The sequence below is a fragment of the Bombina bombina genome, chromosome 1 (genome assembly GCF_027579735.1).
Source record: "Bombina bombina isolate aBomBom1 chromosome 1, aBomBom1.pri, whole genome shotgun sequence".
Classification (NCBI taxonomy): domain Eukaryota; kingdom Metazoa; phylum Chordata; class Amphibia; order Anura; family Bombinatoridae; genus Bombina; species Bombina bombina.
This window is the reverse complement of record NC_069499.1, coordinates 1,415,273,562-1,415,290,274: the sequence shown is the minus strand read 5'-3', so window position 1 is coordinate 1,415,290,274 and position 16,713 is coordinate 1,415,273,562. Positions and strand designations below refer to the sequence as shown.

At 39.4% G+C, this 16,713-nt stretch overlaps 1 protein-coding gene across 1 annotated transcript in view; it reads right to left on the bottom strand.

Annotated features, from left to right (window-relative positions):
- The window catches only part of NTRK1 (neurotrophic receptor tyrosine kinase 1), a 221,662-nt gene that overhangs the window by 41,183 nt on the left and 163,766 nt on the right, over positions 1-16,713 (bottom strand). The window contains exons 14-15 of the mRNA XM_053719922.1: positions 12,532-12,704; positions 3,439-3,679 (exon numbers count right to left, since the gene is read on the bottom strand). Of these exons, the coding sequence (XP_053575897.1) occupies positions 3,439-3,679; positions 12,532-12,704 (414 nt within the window). The remainder of the gene's footprint in view (positions 1-3,438; positions 3,680-12,531; positions 12,705-16,713) is intronic.

Genomic DNA, 16,713 nt, shown 5'->3' with positions numbered 1-16,713 from the left:
GGCTCCTATGCATCACATTCCTGCTTTTTAGATAAAGATAGCAAGATAACGAAGAAAAATTGATAATAGGAGTAAATTAGAATGTTGCTTAAAATTGCATGCTCTATCTGAATCATTAAAGAAAAAAAATTGTGCTTAGTGTCCCTTTAATTATGTAAATTGAAATGAACTTTGCTATGCATTTTTATTATTTATTTTGCTTGCTTTTCCTGTCTTGCAAATCTAAAAAATTTAGTTTTCCTCTACCCCAAATATTTGGTGTAATTCAGAATCCTGATGCTCCTACATTCTACACAGAGATCTGTTCCCAATTGGCCACATCAAAGGAGAGAATATAAATAACACTAAAAAAGCTGTTCAAGGGGTGTGTCACCTGACAGGAAAAAAGCATGCAAAATCTGCTAATAAAATGAAAGTTTTAAATGCTATTTTGTCATTTATGTTGAATACAGATCATATACAATGGGGGGGGGGGGGGGTATGCATATACAAAAATAGCTTTAATATTCCTTTATATCACCCTTTGTTCTCATTGTTTTATTTCCATGAACTGCACAGAGCAAAGCATAAGTACAAGAATTCTGTCCTGTAAATATATGGCAACTGGGAGTGCTACAATAATGATTGATCTGCCATTGCTTTAGACATACCAAAGATATATATAATTGTCCAGCCCCCTCACTGACCCTGTAAGACTCCTTTTACAGAGATAAGAATACAAAGAAAATGTAGATTTTAAAAATGTTATCGTTAAATACAACACAGAACACACTTGTAATATGGGCCACACTTCTTAGTAAGATAAGTACCTCAAAATGATACACACACATAACAAGCAAAACATATATGTTTCATTTAAATAGAGAGGACATGAATCCAGATATATAAGAGGATAACTTTGTGGATTACAAATAAGGAGAGGTAGAGGAGTAATCTTGGATATGGAAGAGAGGGCCGGATAAAAAAACATTCTGTTGAAAATCATTATGGTTTGTGAGCCTAAGGGGTAGATTTATTAATGGTCGAGCAAACATGATTTAACATTGCACAAGCATTTCTAGGTGTGACGGACACCAGCTACCCCGACTGGGTAGCTCCGCCAGAAGGGTCCTTCCTATAACTGGAACATGCCGCTATGTAGCAGAGCAAAGTGATTATAGCAGAGCCCACCCAAATAACCAGATAGAACCAGTATTCGGATGAATACTGTATTCGGTCGAAACAAAGAACAACTTTATTGTGTAAACACACTACTTTTATACACCAACTCATCTTGATAAGAAGTCTTATCAGACCCCCAGATCTCCAGCCTTTCCCTCCCCTCTAGACAGGCTGGCGCCCCCCATAGTGTCGATTATCTTATAGGGTCCTAGTGGTACAGAGGTGGCCATTCCGGGGTGATCCCGGGGGAGCGGCGGCACTTCAAGGGTGTCGTTGGAAAGCCCTCGGTCCCCAGATGCTACAGTCCAAAAAACAATGTGATCCATGGCTGGGGGCTGGAGCTACGGGTGATCAAAAGTACTCCGGGAAGGCCAAGGGTAAATAGGAGTTATAAGTGGGGGTCCTGAATCCCCAGTTCCCAAGGGAGCTCCAATCCGGCAATCACCCCACCTTGTGCCGTCCCTAGGGAGTACCAATCCCCAAAAGAGCGGAGCACTGGGGTGAAGGGCCGCTGGAGAGACCAGGTGTAAATGTCAGAGGGTATGCGGGGAGGCGCAGCTGGCTGGTAGTTCCAGGAGCCGAGCAAGCCGGAAAGGGTTAGGCGGTCAGAGATCAGCTCTTCCGTGAGGGTGTACAGATCACAACACAGGCAAAACCAAGAGTCTGGGAGATTGCGAATGACACAAAAAGGCCATATCTGAGGTAAAAAGGAGTAAGCTGGGTAGTAGGGGGTGATGGTAGCTCTTGCAGCCTGGTATCCGTGACACTAGGGAAATGCTTGTGCAATGCCGCCCCCTGCTCACTCGCTAGCAGGAGCCATCAATCATCCCAATCGTATCGGATTGGGATGATTTCAAACCTAAAAGGTGGTAGAGAAGTAAAGGAGCAGCGGTCTTATGACTGCTGCTTCTTCGGACCTGAAACAATAGGGCTTTGATGGAGCATCCGCTGCTTAATAGATCGACCCCTTGGTCTGGACATCACTGCTTGAAGAAGGCATTAGATGCTTTACATTTCTCACAGATCTCACTGCTAGTGAGTTTTGGTGAAATGGGCAGGGACAGTAAGGTTTACAAACGTAATTAATTGCAGAACTTCTGCTTATGGTAGACATCTAGAATGTATTTATAAAGCTTCTGCAGGGAATGAAAACATAATAGCCCTCTGTGGCATCCAAAAGGTTAACAAACTGCTATGTCCATTTTCACTTTGCGATTTAAAACACATAGGGCTAGAATTGCTTCAAGAAAGCAATATTAGCGTTCCCCTTTGAAATACCAGAGCATGATAATGTGCGCTGGTATTACAAGTTATCCGCAATTGCTTGGAAGCATTGCGCTCACGCTTCCATAGGCTCCTCTGTGACAACATCAGAACTTCAGCACCAGCGAAGGGGGCAAGTAGCGCAGCAATGGGCATTAATCAAATATATATGTATATGCCAATATACATATATATTTATGTTTTAATATGTGTGTTTTTTCATATTAACACATAAATATATATGTATATAAGCATATACATATATATTTATTGGGAAAACACAGTTCCCATTGACCGCAATGTAAAGGCACTTTTTAGTGCCGTTTTTTTTTTCCAAACACCCCACTCCTGCCAACTTTAACCCCAAAATACTACCTAGTGCAGTAAGTATATTAAAAAATAAAGATGCTACCATCTTTATTTTTTAATTAACTACACTAGACAGTATTTTGGGGCCATTAGGGGCAGATTTATAAAATGAACCAGAAATCCGTTCTCTGGTTAATTGTATAAGCACTAATTGCTACCGCGAGCTTGCGGTAGCAATAACTAGCCACTTGTAATGGCTGATTAATTATTGCACTCCTGCAAACTGGCAAATTTGCTCGTTTACAGGGAGTGCAATAATTTAGCGTTCCACTTGTAATCTATCCCATAGATTTTATTTGCCCATATCAGCTCCTAGACCAGATGACATTTCCCATGATGCTCGCCTGGACTTCAGAGTGCCTAAACATTTCTTAAGCATCTGGAGTACCCAGGATCGCCATCACTGTCCCTAGACTATATAGCAGGGCTGGGTGGTCCAAATATGTTTCGCCTTGTCTATATAGTCTATATATTTTAGAAGCTTCACATGTTTATCTTAAAAGCAAGAACACAGGAACTGAACCTAGTGACACAAATCAACAAGGTCAAAATGAAGGTAAGTAAATAATTATTAATATCTAGTTGTTGATTTATTATCATCCTCTCACTTAGTAGCCATCTTTCAATAATACCCTAATGCCTTACCCGGTAGTAGTCTGTGCTATAGATGTCCCTGGACATTCCAAAGTCCCCAATCTTAACCACCAAGTTGGTGCCCACAAGACAGTTTCTAGTTGCAAGATCTCGGTGAACAAAGTGGAGAGATGCCAAGTAAACCATGCCTGAAGCAATCTGAGTAGCAATCTGCAACATCTGTGTCAGGTTGAGTTGTCCAAAAGGCTGCCCATTACCATTGTCCAGGATCTTGGCATCTGGTCCATGGGATCTAGGTAAAGAAAGAAGACATGGACAATAGTGAAAAGGGTTTTTCAAGGACTTGGAAAATCCATTTAAAAACTTGTTTGTAAGTGCTTTTTCAAGGAATAAAATAATTGGTGTTTATAGGTATCCTTATATTAATTATCTGTGATCCGAATCCATACTTTATAGCCAACTGATTGATTGTGATAGCTAAGAATGGGAAAGTGGATTAACCAATGCAATAAGATACAGAATATACCCCACATTATGTACATATACAATACAAAATAAAATACTTTGTAAAGAATATCACATTGAAAGGGCCTGTGAACAAGGGCTTGGTGCAGCCCAAAAACGCGTACGTCTATGCCTCCTTTCATAATTTGCACTTAATTTGCTTTTGAGCATGTTTTTATATGGATCCTATGTTTTTCAGATGGTTGTACAATTACGTTTCTTTATTTTATTCTCTTCTGTTTGGATCTCAGCTTTATACTGAGTATGGAGTACTCTTTTTTTCACTGCTTGTTTGTATATCACTTCAACAGAGGTGGGTCTCCCGCACTGGTCACGTGGCTAACCTGAAGAACACTACTGTAAAGAAGGAAGAGCGTGAGCGCTACGGTAATTGTGCATGTCTACATTGAAAGAATGCCTGTCAAAAAATGTTAACAAAGCACAGTGGAAAAGTACACATTCAGCGTGCAGTCTCTTTTTGCTCACTTGGGCCATGAAACATATTTATATATATATATATATATATATATATATATATATATATATGTATATGTATATGTATATATATATATTTCCATTTTTAATCTTATGTTCCTTTAAAAGAATAGAAAAACGTGTAGGAAAGTTAGATTTTCAAAAATAAAAATAAAAATATGATTTGTGGCCTTTTTTTCTTCAGCTAAATAAATCCTAATCTTTTAAATGATAGCTACCGTCCTTTACAATTTTGAGTTGCTTTAATTGTTATTAAACGCAATTAATCCAATATGGCTTTTTTTTTTTTCGATGAACATAAGGCAAATGGAAAATGTGTGAAGTGAAAGGGCAATTTGTTTTAGTGTTCAATCAAACTTGACTTCTCTAATGACCACCTAGAGAGGCAGTGAAAAGATCTGCCCAACAAAGTCAAGTTTATTGAATTGTATATTATCATATTCTTAGGCATGTAACCTTCTATTTCACTTTAACAATAAATACGAATGAACGAGCTGACTGGAAAAAAGTGATTGCAGGCCTCTGATAACAATAATCTTTCATGCCAAGTCTCATTGTCATAATAATCATAAAAAAACTGTGTCTCTCAGTCATCCCTATCAGAGCCTGGACACCGAGCATCACCACTGGCAGCAGAGCGTCTATGTCTTATACCTGCGGGGCCAATCAAAAAGTCTCTGTTTATTTCAACTGATGGACAATCTCCTCCTATTTAAGCCTCTCAGACAGCTAATCTAATCAATATTGCAAGGAGTATTGCATTAGCAGCATGGAGAAGTCTGCCTGAAAGAGGCAGATCGACAGTTATAATGGAATCATGGAGCAGGGAGGGGGAGCCAGAGAGGAAAGTGTTGGTAGAGATACAGAAGCAGAAAGTGAGCATGGAACTCTACAACTTAGAGCACTATAGGATCCTAGTGTGAATAGTTGTCTGCTGGGCAGGTTCAGAATGGTCTGTTCCAATTGTCAATCCAATCATAGTTCTTGTTTAGACAGATTTGTGGATTTAAAGGAACTGCAATTGTCTGTTACTAAAAATGCCACAGCGGGCATTCAAAATATTAAAAATATTTGGGCCCTTCTAAGTATGAAATTAGTCTACGATATATATATATATATATATATATATATATATATATATATATATATATATATATATATATATATATAAGCTATAGGTCAGTCAAGTAGGAAACAGAGCAGACTGGACACACCAAGAGGATCAGTTAATTAGAGATCAATTGCAGACAAGATGGGAGGGGTATCATACACATGTTACGCACAGACAATGATTATGAAACCTATTATTTAAATGCCCCTATAAGAGGAAGAGCTGTTCTTTATTGTATCTCTTAGCTTATCCAATGACTATTCTATTAGAATGCTCTGTAAACAAATTATGTGATACAATTTAAATGATTAGCTTTTATTCTCCAAATTCCAAGCACCCACTAAATTGTAATGAAATCTGAAAGTTATCCAGTTTCAGTTCTTAATTCATACAACTGTCGAACCTAGGCTTGGTGATGTTGCCATTAACTCCTTTTATTGCCTGACTGCAGACAGTTACGTATAAGAAGCCAATATAGCTTCTGTAATGAACTACAAAGTGTACAGGACATTCAAAACTATAGGGATTATATAGCAAATTTCTATAATCTTAAAATCCAAGGAAATTCCCCTCTAAGAGACTGCCCTCCTTGATAGCCGCCTAATAAGAAATTAAGCTCTGTTGTGTCACAAAAGAATATAAAGTGTATGTGCTATGCCTGTCACTAAAATGAAGAAACAATATCTATCTATCTATCTATCTATCTATCTATCTATCTATCTATCTATATATATATATATAAACAAAAAGGGTACAGGACAAATGGCTACTATAAATGTGTCTTTTTTCAAAAAAATTTTTATCAAACTTTAGAAAACATTAATGTTATGCTAGATTATAATTTTAATGTGGTGCAGACCCTATAAAAAATTATTCTTCAACAAACTACAAGAGGAGAACAAGGACCATCAAAAATTTCTTAAGGCCCTGTATGTTATTAAAAAAAAGAGTGCTTGATTCCCTATCTATACAGGGCCTTAAGAAATTTTTGATGGTCCTTGTTCTCCTCTTGTAGTTTGTTGAAGAATATATATATGTATATATATATATATATATATATATATATATATATATATATATAATTTATTTTTTAAAATAAGTGCCAGCTAACTATTTAGTGAAAACGTATTCACAATGACCAGCAGCTAAGAAAAATCTAACCCTAACCACAGTAATACGTGTACCAGTATCATATGTATCAGTGTTTCTGCCCAATAGCCCTAACTGTAACCTCTCACTTTTTTGATAATGCCTAACCTAGACCTCTCGACACTACAATAAACCTTACCTGTCCTGGCTTCCCAACACAATTAACCCAGACGGCAAACTTTGCACCAGTTGCAATGAATCCTGTGACCTTTTCAGGTCTGGGATCTAAAACATTATCAAAACGTGTAAATAGATGTTATAGGTCACTGTTATATAGTTAATCAGACGGTTAATCAAATTGCAGTGTGGTTCTGGCAGCTAAGCTTTTAATTTCCGAGATAAATGTGTAATTTGTTTGTGTTTATGTACACTTAACAAAAAAACAAATGAAATTGGGGTTTTTTTGCCCTCTCACTCAGTAAAGATATTTTAATAGATTATTGTTATGGTAGAACAGATGGAGTACAAGTTTGTTATATTCCCACATTTATACAGGATGCTGTATAAACATTGTCTAATTAGATAATTATTTTATAGTTCTAGCTTATGTATAGTTACAGGAACCTTGTCAGCATTTACTGTGTTTTCTTAAAATTCTGGAAAGTTTTCAGGTCACTGAAGATTATCAGCATTAATGAGAGATCTGGAATTAATTTTTAATTTGCATTTGTACATGATTTAAACAGAAACAAATCCCTAGGGAAGTTAATTTGCATAGAGAGCTTATTTGTGAATGCATTTCACCTGAGTCAGATGCCCATAAAAGCTAATTATCTACTTGTAGTCATTAGTGTAAGGAAAACTGCCAAAGAAACCCTCAAGGGCCAGAATACCCTAGAGGTAGAGCACCTGGTATTTTTGTAAGTTTTCTTGTATTTTATTCATATGTATGCGTACATAAATAGGAATACATATAAATACATATACACACACCCAACGAACACCATAGGACCCTTCACCTGCCGCAACTGCGCCTTCTCCTCCCTCCGAACCACCAACCTACCAGTCACCTCACGCGCCTTCTCCTCCCTCCAAACTACTAACCTGCCAGTCACCTCAAGCAAAAACAATCGCAACCACCTCAACTGCATCCTCCTCAACACCCGCTCCGTCCACAAGCATGCCGTCGAAATCTGGAACCTGCTCAACTCCACCTCCCCAGATGTTGCCTTCCTCACCGAAACCTGGCTGAACCCCACATCAATGCCTGACATCGCCATCGCCACCCCCAATGGATACAAGATCTCCCACAAGGACCGCAGCAATCGACCAGGAGGAGGCATCGCCATCGTCCACAAACACTTCCTCTACGTCACAACCAGCTCCGACTACCACGCACCAGGCTTGGAACACCTACACTTAAAGATTCAGGTCAGTTCCAACACCACCCTCCGTGGCACCTTCATCTACAGACCTCCCGGACCTCGTCCTGCCTTCTGTGACTCCATCACTGACCTCATCGCACCCCACGCCCTCCCCTCAACAGACTACATCCTCCTCGGTCACCTCAACTTCCACCTAGACAACCGCAATGACCACAACACCACCAACCTCTTAGAAAACCTTGGAACCATCAGACTAAAGCAACTCATCAACTCCCCAACCCTCTTAGCCATGCACACCCTCGACCCTATCTTCTCTGCAGGCAACCACATCTCAGTCAACCACATCCCCGAACTCCATTGGACCGACCACCATTGCATACACTTTTCCTTCAACAAACCCACCACACACCTCCATCAGCACCACCCACCCGCAGAAACTGGAACAACATCACCGAAGACCAACTGCACTCCACCCTGAACAAGTGCCCCCCAGCTACCTCCACAGATGCCAACTCCTCCACCCGCAACCTCCACCACTGGCTCACAGACTGCGCCAACACCCTCGCCCCTCTCAAGAAACCGTCCAACTGCCAACCCACCAACAACGAAATGTACTTCCACCGCAAGATCGTCGACATCTATGACAGCTTCGTGCCCCAGAACTCACCCACCACCGCCTACCCACCAACTCCCACCGATACCTCACCCAAATACACCACCGCCTATCAATATATATCAATATTTCTACATTTATATGCTCGAACATAACCATTAGTATATAAGTGCATTACTCGTTCGACTGACACATGATCAGTTAGAGCATGATACAAACAGGTCTCTTATCATTTATTTTATTAACTTTTAACAAGCGGACATTAGTTCTTTTTATTGAATCAAAATGAAACATTATCGTTGAAACACATTCAGCAACTCATGTCCGCCGTTATATAAGCATGTTATTTAATTAGTTTATTGTAAATCTTGTGTATAATTGTTTTTATAAGCGGCTCTTTCAGTCATGACAATGTTTGCTCACAATGCATACCAAGCTCTAATTTGTTCCAATCTAACCAATTGTATTGTATGACACCCTTTTTAAATTTGTCTGATTTTCATAGATGTAAACTAACTGAGGAAACGGCCAGGAGCTAGCGGCCGAGAAACGCGTTTTTAAGCTCATTGTAATTTCAAAGTTACTGTATTAAAACAAACTTTTGCTTTTAACCATAACTTTGTTACGGTTTTTTCCAACGTTGATTGTAGACTGTTTCTACATGCCTCGTAAGAAGGCTTTTAACACACAAGTCATTTGCACTGTACACTGTGTTGCCTGATCCTGATACAAGAGGGGAAACTGCACTCTGACTTGGTACTTACATCGAGGTTCCCGAGTGAGCTTGAAGGAGAGTCCACGGCTGCATCACTGACCCCCTGGAGGATCTACCACCCAGCATACTGACTGCTGTAAAAGGTCAGCCTGCATATTCGCACTTCTTTCTAAAAGAGTGCCAGTTCCTTTGTGAGTACATTTTCATTCACTTTTCCAGTTTGATATTCACTTTTGTAGTTTGTCTGCACTATGAGGTGCTGTCTTTCTTTGTCTACTCTACAGATATACTGAAGGATCATTCAGTCACAAGATCAGCAGCCTAACGCCTTAACACCTTTATCATCTCATCAGAGACTGTATTTGAACTGTTTTTTCTCAAGGTTTTTCCATACTGTTTGCACTTTGTTTTTTTCTTGCACTTTGGATTTGGTATGTTTTTTATTAAAAACAGGACTTCCAATTGTTTTTTTTAAGCCTATCATATACCAAATTTTTTTTTTCCCACTTATTTATTTATTTTTTCACATCTCATTCTTATTTAAATTAATTATTTGTTTGATTTTATTAACACAATACACAGCCATATTTTATGATCACTTGTTTTGTAGCTATTGATAGTTTAGTTTAGGCTAGGTTTTTTTTTTTTTTTTGATAGGCTATTAGATTAGGTGTAATTAGTTTAAGATCTTGTAATTTGATTTTAATTTCTGTAATTTAGTGTTTGTTTTTTATTATAATTTAGCTAATTTTATTTAATTTATTTAATTGTATTTAATGTAGGGGATTTATTTAATTGTAGTATAGTGAAAGGTGTTATTGTAACATAGGTTAGGTTTTATTTTACAGGTCAATTTGTATTTATTTTAGCTAGGTAGTTAGTAAATAGTTAATAACTATTTAGTAATTATTCTACCTAGTTAAAATAAATACAATCTTGCCTGTAAAATAAAAATAAACCCTAAGCTAGCTACAATGTATCTATTAGTTATATTGTAGCTATCTTATGGTTTATTTTATAGGTATTTAGTTTTAAATAGGAATTATTTAGTTATTAATAGTAGGTTTTATTTAGATTTATTTAAATGATATTTAAGTTAGGAGGTGTTAGGGTTAGACAGGTTTAGGGGTTAATAAATTTAGAATAGCGGCGGCGACATTGGGGACGGCAGATTAGGGGTTAATAAATGTAGGTAGGTGGCGGCAATGTTAGGGGCGGTAGATTAGGGGTTAATAAATATAATGTAGGTGTTGGCGATGTTGGGGGCAGCAGATTAGGGGTTAATAAGTATAATGTAGGTGGCGGCGATGTCCGGAGCGACAGATTAGGGGTTAATAAGTATAATGTAGGTGTTGGCGATGTAGGGGCCGGAAGATTAGGGGTTAATAACTGTAAGATTAGTGGTGTTTAGACTCGGGGTTCATGTTAGGGTGTTAGGTGTAGACATAAATTTTGTTTCCCCATAGGAATCAATGGGGCTGCATTACTGAGTTTTACGCTGCTTTTTTGCAGGTGATAGACTTTTTCTCAGCCGGCTCTCCCCATTGATGTCTATAGGGAAATCGTGCACAAGCACGTATAACCAGCTCACCGCTCACTTAAGCAGCGCTGGTAATGGAGTGCAGTGTGGAGTTTTGCTCTACGCTCACTTCTTGCCTGTTGACACCGGGTTGACAAAAACCCGTAATACCAGCGCTGTAGGAAAGTGAGCGGTGACAATAAACTGCAAGTTAGCAACGCACAGCTCATAACGCACAACTCATAATCTAGCCGATAGTTAACTATGCCTTTTACAGGGGAAACTATTGCATGATAAGTCTTCTGATGGGTGTGGTAGGTGGGTTAGTTCAGTTTTGTTCTACTAAGCATGTGAGGGAATTTCATTTTTCTCTGTTGGTATCAATATACTGTTTGGATTTAGCCAATACAGAAAAAAACATTTATCAATATATTAAAGGCATTAATGAAAGAAATGAGGGTTAATAAGACTCAAAAATACCCCCAGTAACATTTATTGGGTGGATTTTAGGGATCAGGGTTTTTTATGCATGGTTATGTCCTAATGACTAATACATTGAATATGATAGCTCCAAGTTAAAAATGATCTCATTGAGCAACAATAACTGGATTTAATTCTAAGCTGTTATTAACTCAGAACTTTTTAAATGATGTATAACATTGAGAGAATATGTAATATATGGAATAGCCCCCAATGTCTGATAACAATAAATTACTTTTTTTCTATGCTCATTGTGATTCTTCTAGGATTTATTCACCAACCACCCTAAATGTAGCATTAGACTAGTTACTTAATCTTCTTATGCCATTTTTATTATTATTACTGCTATTTATTTATAAAACACCTCCAAATCCCATAGTGCTGGCATAGTAAGTGCCACATAAGTACTGTGAACTTTTGTAAATTTAGTATGAGCCATGTGATCATTCGGTAAATGTTTTAGGGTAGCACATGCTTTTGTGCTAAATATTGTAGTTACCAATATTTATTCCAGTGTAATTAACCTGTTACAGTAAGTTAAGTTAGATAGCCCCAGTATTGTGGCTTCAAAAGCGCCATCTAAACTTTCATACAGAACTCTTGTGAATGCTGATGTCTCACTGTGCAGGAATTTGGCAGCCAGCAATCTAATAAAGGTATGATTAGGGATTAAGGTTAGTTTTAGGGTTTGATCTGTAGTTAGGTTGAGGTTTAACAAAATGCTGCTGTGCATTGCCCTCTTTGGCATGCAAGGGGTTAACAGAAAGATTCCCCTTGGCAGCAATTGCATGGTAGCCACTAAAACTTCCCAGCTGAGATATTTTGGCAACAACAATAATGCCAAAGTGTGACATTCTCTACAACAGTGTTTTTCAACTCCAGTCCTCAATTACCCCTAGCAGGTCAGATTTTCATGACATTTGAACTAGAGTACAGGTGAAATAATCAGCTGATGAGTAAGAACAGGTTTGTAACTATGGTTACTGATCAGCTGATTATTTAATCAGTGCTCTAGTTTAGATGTCACGAAAAGCTGGCCTCTTAGGGGTACTTGAGAACTGGAGTTGAAAGACACTTATCTACAACAACAGTTATAATGTAAATAGGACCAATATATTACTGTTCTGGTTGTAGAATTATCAATTAATACACTGAGATTTTAGTGATGAATAATGATCATATTGGACCAACTGCACTTAGTAGAAGTTGTCCTTATTCCAGTAGTGCCCTCACCTCAGGAAGCGATTGAGGTCTCCGTGCTTCATGTATTCAAACACCATGACAAGGGGCTCTCCGTCAGTGCAGACTCCATAAAATTTGACAATGTGCTCATGTTGTAGAACAGTGAGGAGTTCAGCCTCCCTCTGAAAGTCCTGGCGGGCATTTTCTGTTGCTTCCTTTAGAGCCTGAAATGTAAATAAAACAATAGCATTACTATTGTTTAATATGGCCTGGCTGGGTTCTTGAAAGGCCAACAAATAAAAAAAATAAAAAGTCTATGTCACCATCCTGTGTAAATTCAAAGACATATATTATAAACATTTGGTGAAATTCAGTACATTCATGAGCACAAATTGATGGTTTGTAGCAATGCAGTTAATATAAAATATTGAAATAATGCTCCCATAAGTATTGGATTTACATCTACTAACTCTTCCTCTGGGGATGTTTCATAATTATTCTAATTGCAGTAGTTTTCCAACAAAAATGGCAAACCTACTGTTTTATAAAATATATTTTGTAGCTTTAATAGTTAACTGAGCCAAAGAAATTTAGAGGAAGTAGGCGCGGACAACACAGAAGCTAAAAAGGCATTTTAATAGGTTATCACAAGTTCGTAGAAGGAGCAAAAGGAAAAAAACAGATTTTCTTTCAAACAGAAGTCACAATAAATATAAAATATACATCTTATGATTTGATTCTCCATCAAGGATTGGACACATAGAAGGGACTTCTAATTACTGAATATTTATTACCTTGGTTTGACTTTGGGGTTATTATTATTTTCTGCATTTCTCCTTAAATTTAGTAAAACACATATGTATTTTTTTTAATTTCTGAGTAGGATTTGCATTTAAATATTAATCTAAATAAGATAATATCAAATCATTTTTACTGTTTCTTCTTTTATTTTGTTAAAAAACATAATTTATGCTTACCTGATAAATTTATTTCTCTTGTAGTGTATCCAGTCCACGGATCATCCATTACTTGTGGGATATTCTCCTTCCAACAGGAAGTTGCAAGATGATCACCCACAGCAGAGCTGCTATATAGCTCCTCCCCTCACTGCCATATCCAGTCATTCGACCGAAACAAGACGAGAAAGGAGAAACCATAGGGTGCAGTGGTGACTGTAGTTTAATTAAAATTTAGACCTGCCTTAAAAGGACAGGGCGGGCCGTGGACTGGATACACTACAAGAGAAATAAATTTATCAGGTAAGCATAAATTATGTTTTCTCTTGTTAAGTGTATCCAGTCCATGGATCATCCATTACTTGTGGGATACCAATACCAAAGCTAAAGTACACGGATGATGGGAGGGACAAGGCAGGAACTTAAACGGAAGGAACCACTGCCTGTAGAACCTTTCTCCCAAAAACAGCCTCCGAAGAAGCAAAAGTGTCAAATTTGTAAAATTTTGAAAAGGTGTGAAGCGAAGACCAAGTCGCAGCCTTGCAAATCTGTTCAACAGAGGCCTCATTTTTAAAGGCCCAGGTGGAAGCCACAGCACTAGTAGAATGAGCTGTAATCCTTTCAGGGGGCTGCTGTCCAGCAGTCTCATAGGCTAAGCGTATTATGCTCCGAAGCCAAAAGGAGAGAGAGGTTGTCTAAGCTTTTTGACCTCTCCTCTGTCCAGAGTAAACGACAAACAGGGCAGATGTTTGACGAAAATCTTTAGTAGCCTGTAAGTAAAACTTCAAGGCACAGACTACGTCCAGATTATGCAAAAGACGTTCCTTCTTTGAAGAAGGATTAGGACACAATGATGGAACAACAATCTCTTTATTGATATTCCTGTTAGAAACCACCTTAGATAAAAACCCAGGTTTGGTACGCAGAACTACCTTGTCTGAATGAAAAATCAGATAAGGAGAATCACAATGTAAGGCAGATAACTCAGAGACTCTTCGAGCCGAGGAAATAGCCATCAAAAACAGAACTTTCCAAGATAAAAGTTTAATATCAGTGGAATGAAGGGGTTCAAACGGAACTCCCTGAAGAACTTTAAGAACCAAGTTTAAGCTCCACGGGGGAGCAACAGTTTTAAACACAGGCTTAATCCTAACCAAAGCCTGACAAAATGCCTGGACGTCTGGAACTTCTGCCAGACGCTTGTGCAAAAGAATAGACAGAGCAGAGATCTGTCCTTTTAAAGAACTAGCTGATAAGCCTTTGTCCAAACCCTCTTGGAGAAAGGACAATATCCTAGGAATCCTAACCTTACTCCATGAGTAACTCTTGGATTCACACCAATAAAGATATTTACGCCATATCTTATGGTAGATTTTCCTGGTGACAGGCTTCCGAGCCTGTATTAAGGTATCAATGACTGACTCGGAGAAGCCACGCCTTGATAGAATCAAGCGTTCAATCTCCATGCAGTCAGTCTCAGAGAAATTAGATTTGGATGATTGAAAGGACCTTGTATTAGAAGGTCCTGCCTCAGAGGCAGAGTCCATGGTGGAAGAGATGACATGTCCACTAGGTCTGCATACCAGGTCCTGCGTGGCCACGCAGGCACTATCAGAATCACCGATGCTCTCTCCTGTTTGATTTTGGCAATCAGTCGAGGGAGCAGAGGAAACGGTGGAAACACATAGGCCAGGTTGAAGAACCAAGGAGCTGCTAGAGCATCTATCAGCGTTGCTGCCGGGTCCCTGGACCTGGATCCGTAACAAGGAAGCTTGGCGTTCTGGTGAGATGCCATGAGATCCAGTTCTGGTTTGCCCCAACGATGGACCAGTTGAGCAAACACCTCCGGATGGAGTTCCCACTCCCCCGGATGAAAAGTCTGACGACTTAGAAAATCCGCCTCCCAGTTCTCTACGCCTGGGATGTGGATTGCTGACAGGTGGCAAGAGTGAGACTTTGCCCAGCGAATTATCTTTGAGACTTCTAACATCGCTAGGGAACTCCTGGTTCCCCCTTGATGGTTGATGTAAGCCACAGTCGTGATGTTGTCCGACTGAAATCTGATGAACCTCAGTGTTGCTAACTGAGGCCAAGCTAGAAGAGCATTGAATATTGCTCTTAACTCCAGAATATTTATTGGGAGGGGTTTCTCCTCCTGAGTCCACGATCCCTGAGCCTTCAGGGAGTTCCAGACTGCGCCCCAACCTAGAAGGCTGGCATCTGCTGTTACAATCGTCCAATCTGGCCTGCGAAAGGTCATACCCTTGGACAGATGGACCCGAGAAAGCCACCAGAGAAGAGAATCTCTGGTCTCTTGATCCAGATCTAGTAGAGGGGACAAATCTGAGTAATCCCCATTCCACTGACTTAGCATGCATAATTGCAGCGGTCTGAGATGCAGGCGCGCAAATGGCACTATGTCCATTGCCGCTACCATTAAGCCGATTACTTCCATGCACTGAGCCACTGACGGGCGTGGAATGGAATGAAGGACACGGCAAGCATTTAGAAGTTTTGATAACCTGGACTCCGTCAGGTAAATTTTCATCTCTACAGAATCTATAAGAGTCCCAAGGAAGGAGACTCTTGTGAGTGGTGATAGAGAACTCTTTTCCACGTTCACTTTCCACCCATGCGACCTCAGAAATGCCAGAACTATCTCTGTATGAGACTTGGCAATTTGAAAGCTTGACGCCTGTATCAGGATGTCGTCTAGATACGGAGCCACCGCTATGCCTCGCGGTCTTAGAACCGCCAGAAGTGAGCCCAGAACCTTTGTAAAAATTCTCGGGGCAGTGGCCAACCCGAAGGGAAGAGCTACAAATTGGTAATGCCTGTCTAGAAAGGCAAACCATTGATGATGATCTTTGTGAATCGGTATGTGAAGGTAGGCATCCTTTATCATGGGTAGGATGGTCCGAATAGTTTCCATTTTGAATGATGGAACTCTGAGGAATTTGTTTAAGATCTTCAGATCCAAGATTGGTCTGAATGTTCCCTCTTTCTTGGGAACCACAAACAGATTTCAATAAAATCCCTGTCCTTGTTCCGTCCGCGGAACTGGATGGATCACTCCCATTACTAGGAGGTCTTGCACACAGCTTAGGAATGCCTCTTTCTTTATCTGGTTTGCTGATAACCTTGAAAGATGAAATCTCCCTTGTGGAGGAGAAGCTTTGAAGTCCAGAAGATATCCCTGAGATATGATCTCCAACGCCCAGGGATCCTGAACATCTCTTGCCCATGCCTGGGAGAAGAGAGAAAGTCTGCCCCCCAC